Source organism: Mercurialis annua, linkage group LG3 (genome assembly GCF_937616625.2).
Source record: "Mercurialis annua linkage group LG3, ddMerAnnu1.2, whole genome shotgun sequence".
NCBI classification, from domain to species: domain Eukaryota; kingdom Viridiplantae; phylum Streptophyta; class Magnoliopsida; order Malpighiales; family Euphorbiaceae; genus Mercurialis; species Mercurialis annua.
In genome coordinates this window covers 6,433,008-6,448,815 of record NC_065572.1, presented here as the reverse complement: position 1 = coordinate 6,448,815, position 15,808 = coordinate 6,433,008, and the positions used below count along the sequence as shown (strand labels likewise).

The 15,808-nt window shown below is 33.6% G+C and overlaps 1 protein-coding gene and 1 long non-coding RNA gene across 3 annotated transcripts; both read right to left on the bottom strand.

The window, feature by feature from the left end:
* Nucleotides 1-779: 779 nt before the first annotated feature.
* Nucleotides 780-7,222, bottom strand: LOC126675237 (uncharacterized). Its single transcript, XR_007639707.2, has 2 exons — nucleotides 6,828-7,222; nucleotides 780-6,742 (listed from the first exon to the last, which is right to left on the bottom strand). It is a non-coding gene; the product is annotated as an uncharacterized LOC126675237 (long non-coding RNA).
* A 2,876-nt stretch (nucleotides 7,223-10,098) lies between these two features.
* Nucleotides 10,099-15,436, bottom strand: LOC126673525 (probable ADP-ribosylation factor GTPase-activating protein AGD14). Of its 2 annotated transcripts, none has more exons than XM_050367697.2 (13): nucleotides 14,972-15,436; nucleotides 14,731-14,792; nucleotides 14,559-14,646; nucleotides 14,415-14,476; nucleotides 14,241-14,337; nucleotides 13,457-13,900; nucleotides 12,280-12,987; nucleotides 12,001-12,129; nucleotides 11,799-11,918; nucleotides 11,622-11,708; nucleotides 10,962-11,091; nucleotides 10,780-10,843; nucleotides 10,099-10,448 (listed from the first exon to the last, which is right to left on the bottom strand). In XM_050367697.2, the coding sequence occupies exons 1-13, from the start codon at nucleotides 15,065-15,067 to the stop codon at nucleotides 10,394-10,396; spliced, it is 2,142 nt and encodes a 713-aa protein (XP_050223654.1). In that variant the 5' UTR covers nucleotides 15,068-15,436; the 3' UTR covers nucleotides 10,099-10,393. The 2 variants fall into 2 exon arrangements, with proteins under 2 accessions (XP_050223654.1, XP_050223655.1); XM_050367698.2 differs by having other exon boundaries at nucleotides 10,780-10,825; nucleotides 14,972-15,433.
* Between the last annotated feature and the right edge of the window lie 372 nt (nucleotides 15,437-15,808).

Below are 15,808 nucleotides of genomic sequence, written 5' to 3'. Positions count from 1 at the left end.
GAGTGCTATTTTTATGCTAAATTAGCATGGAAAAATAGTAAAATGCTATAATTAGCATAGCATTCTCCAATGCAAACGGTTAAAAATAAGTGTTATAATTATTTACTATGACAATTATTTTTTAATTTTATTAATTTTTTAATATTTGATAATTATTTTTATTATATATTTTAAATAAAAGTTAATGTAATATTTTTTTGATAAAATGAGTTTTTTTAAATAAAAAAATTGTTAAAAAAATCGATAAATTGTATAAAAATAAATTTTTATATATTATATTGATATATGATCTACATTTGAAAAAATCAATTCATCAAAATTGCAAAATTATAAAGTAATACAAAATTTAAAATGAAGAAAAGTAAAAAAAATGTCCAAATAATAAATGCAAAAAAATAACAGCAATAAAATTGTAATTAATATTAAATCTTTATTAAAGCATCTCCACTCTAATGCTAAAATACCTCACAATGCTATAATTTAGCATTTAATATAAAAAACACATCTCCATTGCACTTCTATTTCATGTGCTAAATTTAGCATATGCTAAACATTGTGCCAAATTTGTTAGAAAGTTTAGCATATGCCAAATTTATTTATATCTAAATTATTTACAGATTTGCCATTAATAATGATAATCACTTATAAAATTATAAATTTAGCATTTAGTTTAGCATTTTGCAATGGAGTGAATTTCAATAATATGTAATATATATAGCATTTTATCTTATTTTGTGCTAAAAATAGCATAAAAAATACAACATGCAATGGAGATGCTCTTAGATGTTGTAATTTAGCATATGCTATAGTCAGTGCTAAATTTAGCACACGATATAGTATATGCTAAATTTAGCACATGCTATAGCACTGCATTAGAGTTGTATTTTAAGATTTAATGCTAAATTTTAATATGGATTTTACTATTCGCCGCCCCTTTTTACTTAACATCGCCCCTACAAAAGATATTTTCGCCCTTCTAGCAAAACCATCACAAAAAAATTCTCTCAACTCATTCGAACAAATACGTAAAAAGTCGATTAAAATAACGGACAACGATTACAATTCGTCGGGTAACGAGTATCGACGTTCGGAAACAAGTTTTTCCGGCTTTTCCGAGGTAAAAAACGTGTTTTTAATTTTTTTTTAATTTCCGAATTCTGGGCCGACGAGCCCAGATAGCATCAGCCCAGAAGAACGGACGCCCTGGGCCGGCGTCCGTTCTTCTGGGCCGATGTCATCTGGGCAAATCGGTCCAGAAGAAGGGGGACGTCCCGTCTTCTAGAAAGACTTCCCAGAGGGAAGTCCCTCTTTCTGGAGGGATGTCCCTCTGGGACGTCCCCCCCATTCCGCCGGCGGCGAACAATATCGTCGCCGGCAATATATTTATTTAACAAAAAAAATGTGTTAAATTTTAGGATTTGTTAAACATAATTATTTATGTTGTGAAGGTTCACTTAGAAGATTTTGGCGGTGACGGAATTGATTACAGCGATCGGTTTAATGCAGGACATGGGTTTGATACTGATGTTGAAGCAATTAGTTGGGCTAAGAATATTGCTATAGGGATTGGGTTTGAGTTGGTCATTTCGTCTCAGAAGAACGAGGGAAGACGAAAGCTTCTGAGATGTGCTCGGGGTGAGCGTTACAGAGGTTCGTTCACAGATTCTGATTCATTCGTACGAAAAAATACGAAGACAAAGGCGTGTCAGTGCAAATTCAAAATTGTTGTCAAATTAGGTAAGACTGTATGATTTGTACTTACGGAGCCTGATATTTCGAGTACACATGCTTTAGCTGTGTATCCTGAGGGATACCGTTAGATGAGTGGGGTGAGTGTTGAGGCGAAAGAGATTGTGCAGGATATGAGTGCGGCACAAGGAAAGCCGTGTTCTATTATGGCAGCTTTGAAAGAAAAAATATCATCTGACAACTCTACAAGAAGGCAAATGTACAACTACAGAGAGAATTTGAGAAAGTCTGGCTTTGGGGATAGAGATGTAGTGGGTCAGTTTTATCACATGGCTCAGAAGAGTGATTATGTGCACTCGACTCTTGCTGAGGAGAATACAGGTGTGACGACCCACCTTTTCATGGCTCATCCCGATTCAGTGAGGCTACTACGTTCGTACTACTGGATAATCGGTATGGACTCCACGTACAAGACGAAAAAGTATTTTTTTAGATTGTTGGAATGACTCCTTCCAACAAGAACTTCATACTTGCATATGCAATTATGAAGGATGAGACTGAGGGGAGCTACAAATGGGTGTTGGAGAAACTGAGGTATTTGATTGTAATCATGTTATTTAATATTTTAAAATTATGATATTCAAATTCCTTATTAAATCATCGGGTAATACTACAGGTGCTTGATTGGGGATCATATTCATCAGAGTGCTATTCTTACTGATCGGGAACTGGAGCTGGTTAGACCAGTGTCAGATATTCTCCCATGGACTTCTCATCTACTATGTACATGGCACATAAATAAGGATGTAGAAGATAGAGTGTACAGAATAAGTGGGGAAAAAAAGAATTTGCTGAAATTTTGGAGAATAGATCGGTTTAAAGCTTTTCCAGAGTTGATACAGTACATTGAGAGTACTTGGTTGGTGCACAGAGAGAAGTCCGTATCTTGTTGGGCGAACTTAGTCCTACATTTTGGAAACACCACCACGTGTAGAGTGGACAGCGCACATGCTCAGCTAAAGCAATGGCTAAATTCTAGCACTGGTGCTCTGGACACCGTCTGGACAAAGGTCGGCAAAGTTATAGTCGTAGCTGACAGATATCTGATATGCATTTTTTTCGATTAATATTACTACTTATACAAATTATATTGTAATTATTAATAATATAAATGTTTTGCATATTTGCAGCAAAACACTTGAGGACTCCCGACGGACTATGGGCGTCCATCGACGCAATTTTCCATCTGATAAGGTCTCCTGCAGAGTGTCTCATTAATGTCTGGATTTAATATCGAAAGAATTAAGTCGTATGCGAGAATTGAGTACTGAAGTTTATGATCGGTGTGGTTGTGTGCAGAGATCAACACATCAGATCCCATGTGCATGTGAGCTGCGAGCAGTGGTAGATTCAGGTACCACGCAACATTTTTATTGCATACTAATATTAAAAATAGTAATATTGTTATTAAAAGATAATTTGTGTTATTTTCAGGTAACCCGACCAGTCTGGATAGTATTCACCCGTTTTGGAAGGCACTTGTTATTCTCGGCGATGGGATGGATACATATGCACAGGCTGATTATGCTGGTTTTCGGTCGGTGGATCATAATATTTTCACGAGATCGCCGAAGAGGTCATGACTAAAGATCCTTCAATGCTGCGTGATATTTCTCGTATTGTTCGCGAGCAACTTTACCCCGAAGACTTAGGCTATAGGGATCCCGAAGTGAAAACCAATGTCAGAGGTCGACCAAAGGGGAGCAAATCAACCAAGCGGGATCTGAGTCGTTTTTTAGTACAAGGACCGTGGACGTGGTCGTCCTAAGTCTTCCCGAGGTCGAGATTACCCCCTTCAAGGCCGTTTCCAGGAAGACTTAGGACGACCACGTCCACGGTCCTTGTACTCCCAACGAGTCGGCTCCCGCTTGGTTGATTTGGTCCTCTATGGTCGACCTCTGATCGCAGTCTTCACTTCTGGTTCTCTATAACCTAAGTCTTCGGGGTGAAGTTGCTCGTAGACAATACGAGAAATATCACACACTATTGAAGGATCCTTAGTCATAACATCCTCAGAGATCCCGTGAAAAAAATTGATGATCCTCTGACCGAAAAGCAGCATAATCAGCCTGTGCAGATATGTCCATCACATCACCGATAACAAGTGCCTTCCAAAAAGGGGGGATACTATCCAAACTGATCGGGTTACCTGAAAATAATACAAGTTAGCTTTAAATAACGATATTAACATATATAATTAGTATACAATAAAAGTGTTGCGTGGTACTTGAATCTATCACTGCTCGCAGCTCACATGCACAGGGGATCCAATGTGTTGATCTCGACACATAACCACACCGATCATAAACTTCAGTACTCAATTCTCGCATACGCTTCAGTTCAGTCGATATTACATCAAGACAGTAATGAGACACTCTGCAGGAGATCTTGTCAAATGAAAAATCGTGTCGATGGACGCCCATAGTCCATCATGAGTCCTCAAGTGTTTTGCTGCCAATATGCAAAACATTTATATTATTAATAATGACAACATAATTTGTATAAGTAGTAATATTAATTGGAAAAAAATGGCATTCCAGATATCTGTCAACTGCGACTGTATAACTTGGTCGACCTTCGTCCAAACTATGTCTAACGCACCAGTGCTAGAGTTAAGCCACTGATTTAGATGAGCATGTTCACTCTCCACTCTATACGTGGTGGTGTTTTCAAAATGTAGGACGTTGTTCGTCCAGCATGATACAAACTTCTCTCTGTGCACTAACCAAGTCCCCTCAATATACTGTATTAACCCTGGAAACGCTTTAAACCGATCTCTCAAGACATCCACAACTATCTTTTATTGTTGCAATGTTGGCGTCGTGATAATTTTCTTCCACGTACTATTCTTGAAAATTTCAGCAAAAACCTTGTTTTTCCCACTTATTCTGTACATTCTATCTTTTACATCCTTGTTTATGTGTCATGTACATAATTGATGAAAAGTTTGTGGGAATATCTCTGAAATTGGTCTAACTAGCCTCAGCTCCTGATCAGTAAGAATAGCACTCTGATGAATATGATCCCCAATCAAGCACCTGTAGTATTACCCGATGATTTAATAAGGAATTTGAATATCATAATTTTACAAATATTAAATAACATGATTATAATCAAATACCCCAGTCTCTCCAACACCCATTTGTAGCTCCCCTCAGTCTCATCCTTCATAATTGCATATGCAAGTATGAAGTTCTTGTTGGAAGGAGTCATTCCAACAATCTAAAAAAAATACTTTTTCGTCTTGTACGTGGAGTCCATACCGATTATCCAGTAGTACGAACGTAGTAGCCTCATTGAATCGGGATGAGCCATGAATAGGTGGGTCGTCACACCTGTATCCTCCTCAGCAAGAGTCGAGTGCACATAATCACTCTTCTGAGCCATGTGATAAAACTGACCCACCACATCTCTACCCTCAAAGCCGGACTTTCTCAAATTCTCTCTGTAATTATACACCTACCTTCATATAGGGTTGTCAGATGGTATTGTTTCTTTCAAAGCTGTCATGATAAAACACGGCTTACCTTGTGCCACATTTATAACTCGCACAATCTCTTTCGCCACATCACTCAATCCACTCATCTGACGGTATCTCTCAAGATACACAGCTAAAGCATAGTTGTGTTTACTCAAACTACCAGGCTTCACAAGTACAAACTATGCAGTTCTACGCAATTTGACTACAATTTTGAAATTGCACTTACACGCCTATGTCTTTGTATTTTTTCGTACGGATGAATCAGAATCCGTGACCGAACCTCTATACCGCTCACCCCGAGCACATCTCAAAAGCTTTTTTTTTCTCCTGTTCTTATGAGACGAAATTACTAACTTAAACTCAATTTGTATAGCAATTCTCTTAGCCCAACTAATTGCTTCAGCATCAGTATTAAACCGATATGGTTTAAAAATTAATCACAATCAATTCTGTCACTGTCAAAATCTTCTAAATAAACCTCCACAACATAAATAATTAAATTTAACAATTAAAATATTTTTACGATTTTTTTTAATAATAAATCTACCGCCGGCGGCGATTTTCTGTTTGCCGCCGGCAGAACTGGGGAGACGTCCTAGTGGGAAAAGAGAGACATTCAAGGAGAACATCTCTCCTCTAAGCCGACGTTCCGAGACGGCGTCGGCCCAGATCAGAAATTAATAAAAACAATGTGTTTTTACCTTCCAAAAACCGGAAAACTTGTTTCGGAACGTCGATACTCGTTACCCAACGAATTGTAATCGTTATCTGTCATTTTAATCGACGTATTTGTATGTATTCGAATGTGATTGAGAGCTTTTTGTTTTGTTTTCAAAGAAGGGTAAAAAAGTATTATGTAGGGGCAGTGTCAAGTAAAAAAGGATGGCGAATAGTAAAACTCTTAATATAAATGTTGGTGGCGATTATAATGTTTTAAATTTATATTATAAATGCATTTTGACAGTTTGTTTAAGTGGAAACCCCATTTAAGTTAAATTAGATATGAACATTTAATTTGTTGATATAATTTTATACAACATACATTTAATTATAAAAATGTCTTTAAAATAAAATGTAGTTAACATAAATTTCTATAATTGTTTGATTTTGTTAAAGTTCCATTTATGTTAAATTAAATTATTAAATTTGCTGAAATTTAATTAGATTGTTTCGGTTAAGTATTTTTAATTAAGCTCAGTTAACACTCAAATTGTTTTTTTATTTTTAAAATTCATATACAGTAGCTTAGATTATTTAAATTTTCATATAAAATTATATTAGCCATTACTTAAATAATTGTATTAAAATCCAATTTTCAAATAATTCTATTTACAATTGTTTTTTTCATTCATAATTCCAATGAACAATTACAACCAGACAATAACACGCAGAAAATAATAAAAAAAAAGATACATAATTTGAAAAACTTAACTCATGATATTTCGCCATTTTCTGACTTTTTTGATCTTTTAGTTTTTGTTGCCGTATCTGGATTCAGTCAATGCTGATTTGCTGTAGTCATTAAGAAAAATCAATTAATTTCTAATTTTAAAAATGTTAAGTTTTAAACAGAAATTATAAAATTTATTGATCGTACATCTTGTGTTGTAATCGCAACGCCTGATGATGGATCTGCCAATTACTGCAAGAAATAAAGAGAAACTGTTAGATAAGTAAAATATAGATGGTATTCACCTGATTTTGCTTCCAATTTTATGTATCTGTTTCAGAGCTTTGTGGTTAGGTTAAACTTCTCTAGAGAAGACTGAGAGAAGGTTGTTCTGTGGATTGCATAATAGAGATTAGTAATAGTAGTGGCCGACAGAGAGAGCAGGTGTTTTGGTAAGATTAGGGTTTCTTCCAATTTTGAAAAGAATGATGAATTACATAGATACATTACATTAAATATTATTAAGGCAGGAGGTATAAAAAAGCCTCGAGTTTTTTTCAAAAGTATAGATCAATCCTTTTATTTTATCTGTGCACAATTAAGTTTCCGTGTTTTTAAAATTGAACAATTAAACTATTATTATTTTAAAAATCAACAAATAAACCCTTTTAGTTTTACTTTTGGGACACTTACCCTCTCAAATTTTTGGTAAATATTTTAAATATTAAAATTATATTTTTGAACTTTTTTCCTATATGATTATGAGAGATATGTCAGCCATTAACGAGTATTTTTAATGATGTTGGATGAAAGGAGTTATTTGTTCTATTTGAAAATAAAAAGGGCTTAATTATACCCTAAAAAAGTAAAATGGCTGATTTATACTTTTGTGAAAACTACGAAGGTTTTTTTATACCTTTTGCCTATTATCAAATATCGCCCCTAAATTGTTAGGTATCGTCCCTCTTTTTACATCCTTGCCCTTTTATTTAAAAACTAAAAAAAATTAAGGGATTTCTTCGGAAAACGTCTCCCCATATTTTTCGAGAAAGTCTCTTAATTTTTGGGAAAAAGTTGAAATTAAACGAAAAACACTTTTGAAACTAAACGATTTTTTTTGAAATTAAATAAAAAAAACATTTTAAAATTGAACGATTCTTTTTAAATTAAAACGAAATAGCCTATAATATGTAGTTAAAAATAATATAAGTGTATTTTTTTATAACAATTAATATAAAAATTAATATATATGTACTTTAAAATAAAATAAGTATAATATAAGTGTATATTTTTGATACAAATTAATATTTGTACTTAAAGATAATATAAGTGTATTTTTTTGATAAAAAATTAATATAAAAATTAGTATAAAAAAATAATACAAGTGTATTCGTGTTTGAATGGGAGTTGACATGATTTGAATGAGTTTTAGAATTAGAAAAAAGTAAAAAGGTATTTAGATAAAAAAAAAGGGACGGTATCTAGTAATCTAGGGGCAGTATTTAGTAGTCCAATAAAAAATTAAAAACCTAATGCCTTAAAAAATTCCTGACTTTTTAGTCCCTTTGCAAGCTTGTCCGAACGTTAAAAACTGGTCTATTTTACCTATTTTGTATTTTTTGTTTCATTTGTACTCTAATTTTTCAATTTTGATAGTTTTTTTTACTTAAAAAATAAAATCATTCAATTAACTAATCTTAAAGATAAAATTAGATTCATTTCCATTCAAATAAGTACAAATAAGTTTTTTATTTTTAAAAACTAACTAAAAATCATAATCAAATTAAAACTAATTTAAATTCTTAATTAATTTAATTTTAAACATATACAATCATCATATGCTAGACATGAATAACGTTTTTGAATTTTTTGAAATAAAAAAAATGTCAATTTGATATTGCAGGATACAATTGAAACATAAAAATGTGAAATAAGATAGAATCGGTGATTTTTCAACGTCGGGGTAGGATTGAAAAGAAGCTAAAAGTTTAGGATTCTTAAAGGCATTAGGCCAAATATAAATAAAAATACGTATACCCGTTAAAAATACAGTTAAACTTATATTCCATTGCCTAATTTATTTGATTTATTTTTATTAAAATAATTTGTGTTAAACTATTTGTTCATTGTGTAATTTTTATTACTTTAAACTTTTAAAATATTAATATACGTGAGATTCCTCCATTTATGAACAAGAATCACAAGATGAGTGATCGGATGCATATGTTTTGAAAAATAAGCGACCGTATCTAGAAACATTCCGATATGTCATTCAAGGAGACCCACCCATATATTCAAAGATGCAAAACTTACCAAAAAGGACACCGTGAAATGCTTTAATTTTTTTTTATGAAAAATTATTGCACACAACAGTTGCGCCATGTCATTCGTGCAACAAACCAATTGTACGTTAGCCATGTGGAAAATTGAATGATAAAAAAAATAAGTAATAATTAAAAAATTCCCTATCACAAATGCTCATTGGCTTGATGTAAAAATGACATGGCGCAACGGTTGCATGGGATAAACACTCTTTTTTTATTACTAGTTTTTTTGGCCACGTGCTACGCACGTTAACGATATCTAAATGACCCGTTATTTAATATTATAATTGTATATTTTTTAATAATATATTATTATTTAAATTTTATTAGACTTATATTTTTTTTATTTGTTTTGTTTAATTATTTTATAAATTTTTATTTTCTTTTATTGGAAATGTTAAAAAATTAGAATTAAGCAATAAATTTAATTTTTTCTATTGTTGTTATTAAAAAATGATAATATGATAAACAAATTTATATTATTTTCAAAGTAAATAAATAAAAAATATCAAAGTTTTAACACAAATATTATAATATGATTATTTAATATTAATAAAACTCGTCATATTCTTTTATATATAGTGATATATTTGTGTAATTCATATTAGGATTAGGAATTTAACACATAATGATAGTTATTGCACAATTCCTTTTAGGATTAGGAATTTAATACATGCAATAATTATTTTTAATATGTTTCCTTTATGAATTAGGAATGTTATCTTTCTATTTGTTAAGCACAAATATTCTTATATGTCACAATTAGGAATATCAACTTGGATAAAATATGTAGAGGGTATTTTTGTCCGTGAATGGAAGTGTTCCCCCGTGAATACACTTTTATATTTGTTATAGATTGTCGCAACTACTTTACAACTGATATTTGTACAATTAATATTTATACGTTATTATTACGGTATTCTGGCATACTATATCATTGTAGACTTTAGCAGTTTCAAACTAGAAATACAAAATGTTTCATTAAGAGCGTACAATCTGTTGTTGAAGAAATAATGTATCCGCCCAAAACAACGCAAGGATTTTGTACTAGTTAAATACTACAATGGAAGAATTGTTAAATGCTGTATAAATTGCAATGGAGAGCGAATAGGTTAATGTAAAGGTGATACCAAGCATAAGACATCAATTTGCAATTAACCAACAATCAAAAACTTGCAAACTTGATGCAACAACATTCAGTATTATAATCAAATGTAATAACATGATTAATATAGAGCTTGATAATCGCACTAAAAATTTGTGGCATCAATAGCTAGCTGCGGATTAGACGTGGCATGGTTTTATTTCACAAAGAATACAAACAGAAATTATAATACAAAGAATAATGAGAATAAGAAGATTAACTTAGGTGAACTGACCAACTCGCTACAATTAACCTAAAATGAACACAAACTCATAAATAATCCAATATTTTTAAAGGTTGATTCATTATGCAAATGGATTTCCTCCAACAGAAGCAACCGGTCCTTGCGTTTGGACATTCCTGTTAATAAAAGCAAATCTTAATGACTTCTACAGGAAATATGGCAATGACACTCAATGTAGCACGAAACAGAAACCGCAAAACAAGAAACGTCCAAATGGATAACAGGGAAATGATACTTTTCTAAAAGAATGTGTTATAAATATAGAGTTTGGAGTTTTAAAAGCGTTTGTGTCCCGAAACAAATGGTAGGACTCGATCCATCATTTCCTATTTTTGTCCTATCAGTTTCTCAAAACAAAACGCAGGACTCGAGAAGTTTTTGTGTAACATAACTGTAAGAAGATAACAAGAATTTTATCACCTTCAATATAACAAGAAGGAAACTTACGTTAATTGAGGGCTTGGGGCTTGTCCTGCCATATATGCCAAGCTACCTACATCATCATCAAGAACTGTAAGATAAGAGATGTAGCAAGAGGTCATCGCTCGACATACTTTGCTTCAAGTCTTCAACAATTACTGGATCTTCAAATGTAAAACAAAGCCAGCAAGAATTAACAGAAACCTCACCTTGTGGTGCAGCTGGGACATAACTTGTTACGGGTTCTTGAGAAAACCATGGTTCACTAACGCCGTCAAGAAAGCTTGATTGCAAGTGGGCATCAGGCAATGCAGCTTGCAAAGAGCTCATATCCAAGAACTGTGATACAGTCATTAAGATGAAATTTTAATAATCTTTAGACGCAAATTGTAGCATGTATGTATATATACAAATAAAAACTTCCATGAGCCTATACACAACATATTCAAGAGATAATCAGACAATAACTGGATAGCGAACCGAGGATCCAAATTAGCTGATAAAACTACCCAACTGTAAAAGCAGAAGTCATAGCAATGGCTGGCAAGAAATCTGAGTGGCTAAAAAAGTACTTTGACAATATAAAAATGATCAAGCTTAAACAGGATTCATGGAATCAACCAAGTCATCATCAAAGGAATTAGAATCTTGAACTCATTGCATCAAACACGTTCCATACTGGTTCAGTTTGTGCACTTCTACGGAGAAAATAAGAGCCTTACAGTTAACTTAACCCCATTCCCGTTTTAATTGCTTCGACCTAAAAGTTCCACAAGGCATTTCCCTCCAAGATGAAGACCTTTTTGAATTTGAGTATGGCATATCGTACAATCAGTTACTTGTAAGCAAATCATATATGCATGACCTACCATATTTCCTGGCTCCAATTCCATGTCATATGGAAGATCAAATGGGTTATTTGATTTGTAATTGCTTGCATGTGAATGAGCTGCTTCCTGTGGAAAGAAAAAGGTTAATTCTACGCTACTCTCTAACTAATACCAAAAGGGATACAGCTAAAGCAAGAAAAGATATAAAGCACAGACCATCCCAGAATTCACTGAAGTATATGATGGCTCCAGGAGAACATCTGACTGTCCATCCAGAACAGGGAACTGTACTTGTCCATAAGAAGCAACTCTTTGAGTCCCATCTCTATTATGATTCTGCAAAACAATACAATTCCTAGTATCAATTGCAAATTGTAGATATCTCGGTATCTTGAAGCTTTATGAAGTGAAGAGTAACCTCTGAAATCTTCAAGCCCAAATTCTGGTCAGCAGCTGACGGCATGTACACTGCTGCTTGCTGTATGCTATTTTGAGTGGTTCCCTCCAAAGGAATGTGTGGAACGGAATTGCCAAAAGCATTCCATGTCTGTCGAGAGGCAAAGATTTACTATTAAAATATAGCAATATCATTTTTTTAAACCACCGAAGCTTAAGTGATGCTGAATTTATTTTATACATATATAGGACCATAAAAAGGATCCCATAAGTTTGAGTCTTACAGTGCTGTATAGCTTACCTGAGCACTTGTGTTATTAGGAGCTTGAACACCGTGAAAACCATTGTTCCAAGGACCAGAGGCTGATGCTGACCCTTGGACACTAGAGTTCTGAAATTGGGGCCATTGCATACTTCCATCTAATGATGAAACTTGGTCAAATTTTGCTGTAGAATACATGCTTGAAGGTATAACTGGAGGTGCAATATTTCCAGTGGCAGTCGCAGATGCTGTAGGCTGGGCATCAAAAGTTGCTGTAAATTGAGTATCAAAAGTAGCCCATCCTTCATTTTTAGGTACTGATGGTTCTGGTGAAGTTTGGTTCATACTATTAACTGATTGCTGCAGAGCAGTATCACCAAAGAGGTCATGAAATGAGTATTGAGAAGTTTGGGTAGTTTGGTATGCATTAGTAGATGAAGTTGGAACTAATGGTGATTCCGCAAAGAAATTCACAGGTGGTGCTGGTGATGCTACAGGCAATTGAAACAAATCAATTGGCGCACCTGAAGAAACATCTGCTTCTGGAACAGCAGGTGTCTTAAAAAGATCCAAACTACCACAACTCCCAGAACCAGATATCTGTTGTAAATAAGGCACTTTATCCTGGTGACTCCCAGTAGCTTGCTCAGGTTTTGAGACAAAATCTGCAAAGCTACTGAAATTAACTGACTTGGCAGATACAGAAGTACTATCCAACGATTTGATGCTTCCAAGAGATGCACTTCTCTGCATAGAGCAAATAGTTTGATAATGATATCAACTCACCAAAAAGGGAGAGAAAGCAAGACATGCTGTTGAAACAAAAAGCACAATAAAACAAACAAGCTTATGTCATTCTCCTTTGCTATTTCCCTAGAAACAAAACAAGGGTACTTTTAGAGGATGTAATTATATTGCCGTCGGTTGTAAAAAGCAAGCCAAAAAATGACAAGAAAAGACAAAATTCCCAATCTGCATCTCTCATAGGTCATGTGCATAAATGTGCTGCACGTATGTGCATATAAAATGTCTTTTCACATACGCTGAACACCATTCTATCAAATGAATAAATAAGAACAAGAGCAGACCTGGGAACACATTCAATGTTGGTTAAGGAAATACTTTAATCAGAATTTGCATATAAAGAAAAAACACAGAGTACATGTTGAATAATAAGTTTACATTTTGTTAAAAAAAAGGTTATGAGAAATATGACCTGTGGATGTGGAATCCCTTCGGCCTCTCCCTTAAAACCTGGTTCTGAAAAGAGATCTAGTCTTTGATGCTCTATATCTTCACTTAAGACTTTCCTATGAGTCTGAATAGGAGGACTACAAGTGCTGCTGTCCTTCTGAAAATTACAAGATTCTAAAGTACCTACATCTCCCCCACTAGACACAGAGTAGTCTGAAACCCTAGAAACTGAGCCCTCATTGGCAAACCTGTCCTCAAACGGTCTTTCACTCAAGCGAGTAGGACTGGATATCAAATTAGACATCTTCCCGACATAAAGGCCTCGATCTGAACCAGGTTTTCGAGTGAGCGCACCAGCTTGTTTTCCATACCGTCGATCTTCATACTGATAGTCATAAGGGGGACTTTGCGAATAAGAATGATAAGAACTGGCACGCCTTGTCTCATCTTCGTGGCTTCTGAGCCTCTGGCAAATGCAATATTAAAAAATGTGTTAAGATTGTAGTCAAGGCTTAAGTGAGAAAAATGAATTAAGGACATAAAAAGGAATGATATGCCGTTTGTGATAAAAAAAATCATCTAAACTTCTGCAACCAAACATTTGAACAAAATTGAAACTATAAAAGCCAAAAAAAAAAAACATGTAAATTAGTAAAAACATAATCACTATGAGAATCTTCAAAAATTCATGTTGAAACAGTGTTCCAAATATACCATCTATTGTTTTCAAAAGAATAAAAAGAATCAAATCTACGGATCAAATTTTAGCAAGATATATTACTAATACTGCAAATATGCAATATTACCTGCAAATCCCTAGGAGGCTTATCATTGCACTTTCCACTAGCGTATTTCTTATCAACATAGACACCCTTTATAAATTCTCGCACTTTGTCAACATTGCTGGAAGTTCAAAAACAAATAAATGAGAATCACTTGTTTGTCATGTTAAACAGAAGCTGCAAGTACACGTCCTAAACCTGTTATCCGGTAACCTCTGCCTTTGTAGGTCCCAATCCTTCAAGTATATTTCCCTTGCACGCTGAAAAGATAAACATGTCACCAATAAACGACAAATGCTACTAACGCATCCAAATCCAATGAATTAGTAGTAACATTAGTACCTGATTACCACCGTTTTGTAGTGCTTCAACTTCTTGAGATGTGAACTTGGACATGGATACGGACTTCACACGGTGAGTGAACTCCCGACTGTATTGAGTGAAAACACATTAAGAGAAAACCCGATGGAAAATCAAGAGTAAATGGAAAAACACAAAAACAAAAACACTTAACTGTATGCCACTGCAAGTAATACAAATGAAAGTCCAGAAATTAGTACAAACATACTGAGGACCCTGCACAAACCAAACCATTAACCAAATTCATTTCAGATCATAACTAATCTTATTAAAATTTAAATCGATCCAAAATAACTAATAATTAGTACTAGTATTAGTAATAAGCACAGTAGTTAATTAAGCTAATAAAATCTCATAACTTGAAAATTTGAGTGATACAAAGAATGAGAAATTACCATGCTATTACAGTTGATACATCGCCGATTAGGAGGCAGCTTCATTAATCCTCTAATTATCTTCTCATTTCTCTCTTCTTCCTTTCTACTTCCCATTTCTCACAGATTCAACTACACAAACTCAAACCCTAACCCTAATAATAATAATTAACGGATTTCAAACTTTTGAAACCTAAATTACTGACGAATCACAAGCAGAGCTTCAGCTCAGCTTGATTTTGAGACCAGGTACAGTCGACTCGCCTCAAGAATCAAATTAATTTGAGGAATTTTAGTGGAATTTGGGGTTTTTTTGAACAAATAAGTGGAAAATTTAATGATTTGAATAATGCGATAAAAAGTAAGGAGCTGTTGTTGTCGTTGTTCAAATGAAAAATGATCGTTTGGGTTTTGTTTTTTAATTTTTATTTTTAACGTCTCATGGCAATCAGGAAAGGTGGCCACTGCTCTTGATTTGAACGGGATTTTGATACTTCCACACTGTTTTTGTGTGGATTTGTTTTGGATCTTTCAGCTCCACTAGTTAGACGCCAGCTCATGTAGTGGCAGTAGCCGAGACTCTCTTTGTAAAAAATCGAACCAGACCGAAAAATCAAAAACAAAGTTTATTGTTTGGTTCGGTTATGGTTCGTTTATTCGATAAAAATGATTTTTATTTGATGGGTAATTTGAAGAAGTTTGAAATTTGGTTAACAATTCGATTATGAAATTGTTAAAATAAAAATAACTAAAAAATCGAAGAAATTAAACTTCTCAAAATTAAGAAAACTATTTTTTATTTTGTATGTAAATTTTGGAGCTTTTTTCTATTTATATTTGACTTTAAATATATATCTG

Excerpts from the sequence above, each read along its gene's own strand:
- LOC126673525 (XM_050367697.2), bottom strand. The coding sequence starts at position 15,067 with ATGGGAAGTAGAAAGGAAGAAGAGAGAAATGAGAAGATAATTAGAGGA. Across the intron at positions 14,477-14,558 it reads TACAAAACGGTGGTAATCAG|CGTGCAAGGGAAATATACTT; the intron begins GTACTAATGTTA and ends TTATCTTTTCAG. Across the intron at positions 10,449-10,779 it reads GCCCCAAGCCCTCAATTAAC|GAATGTCCAAACGCAAGGAC; the intron begins GTAAGTTTCCTT and ends TTTTATTAACAG.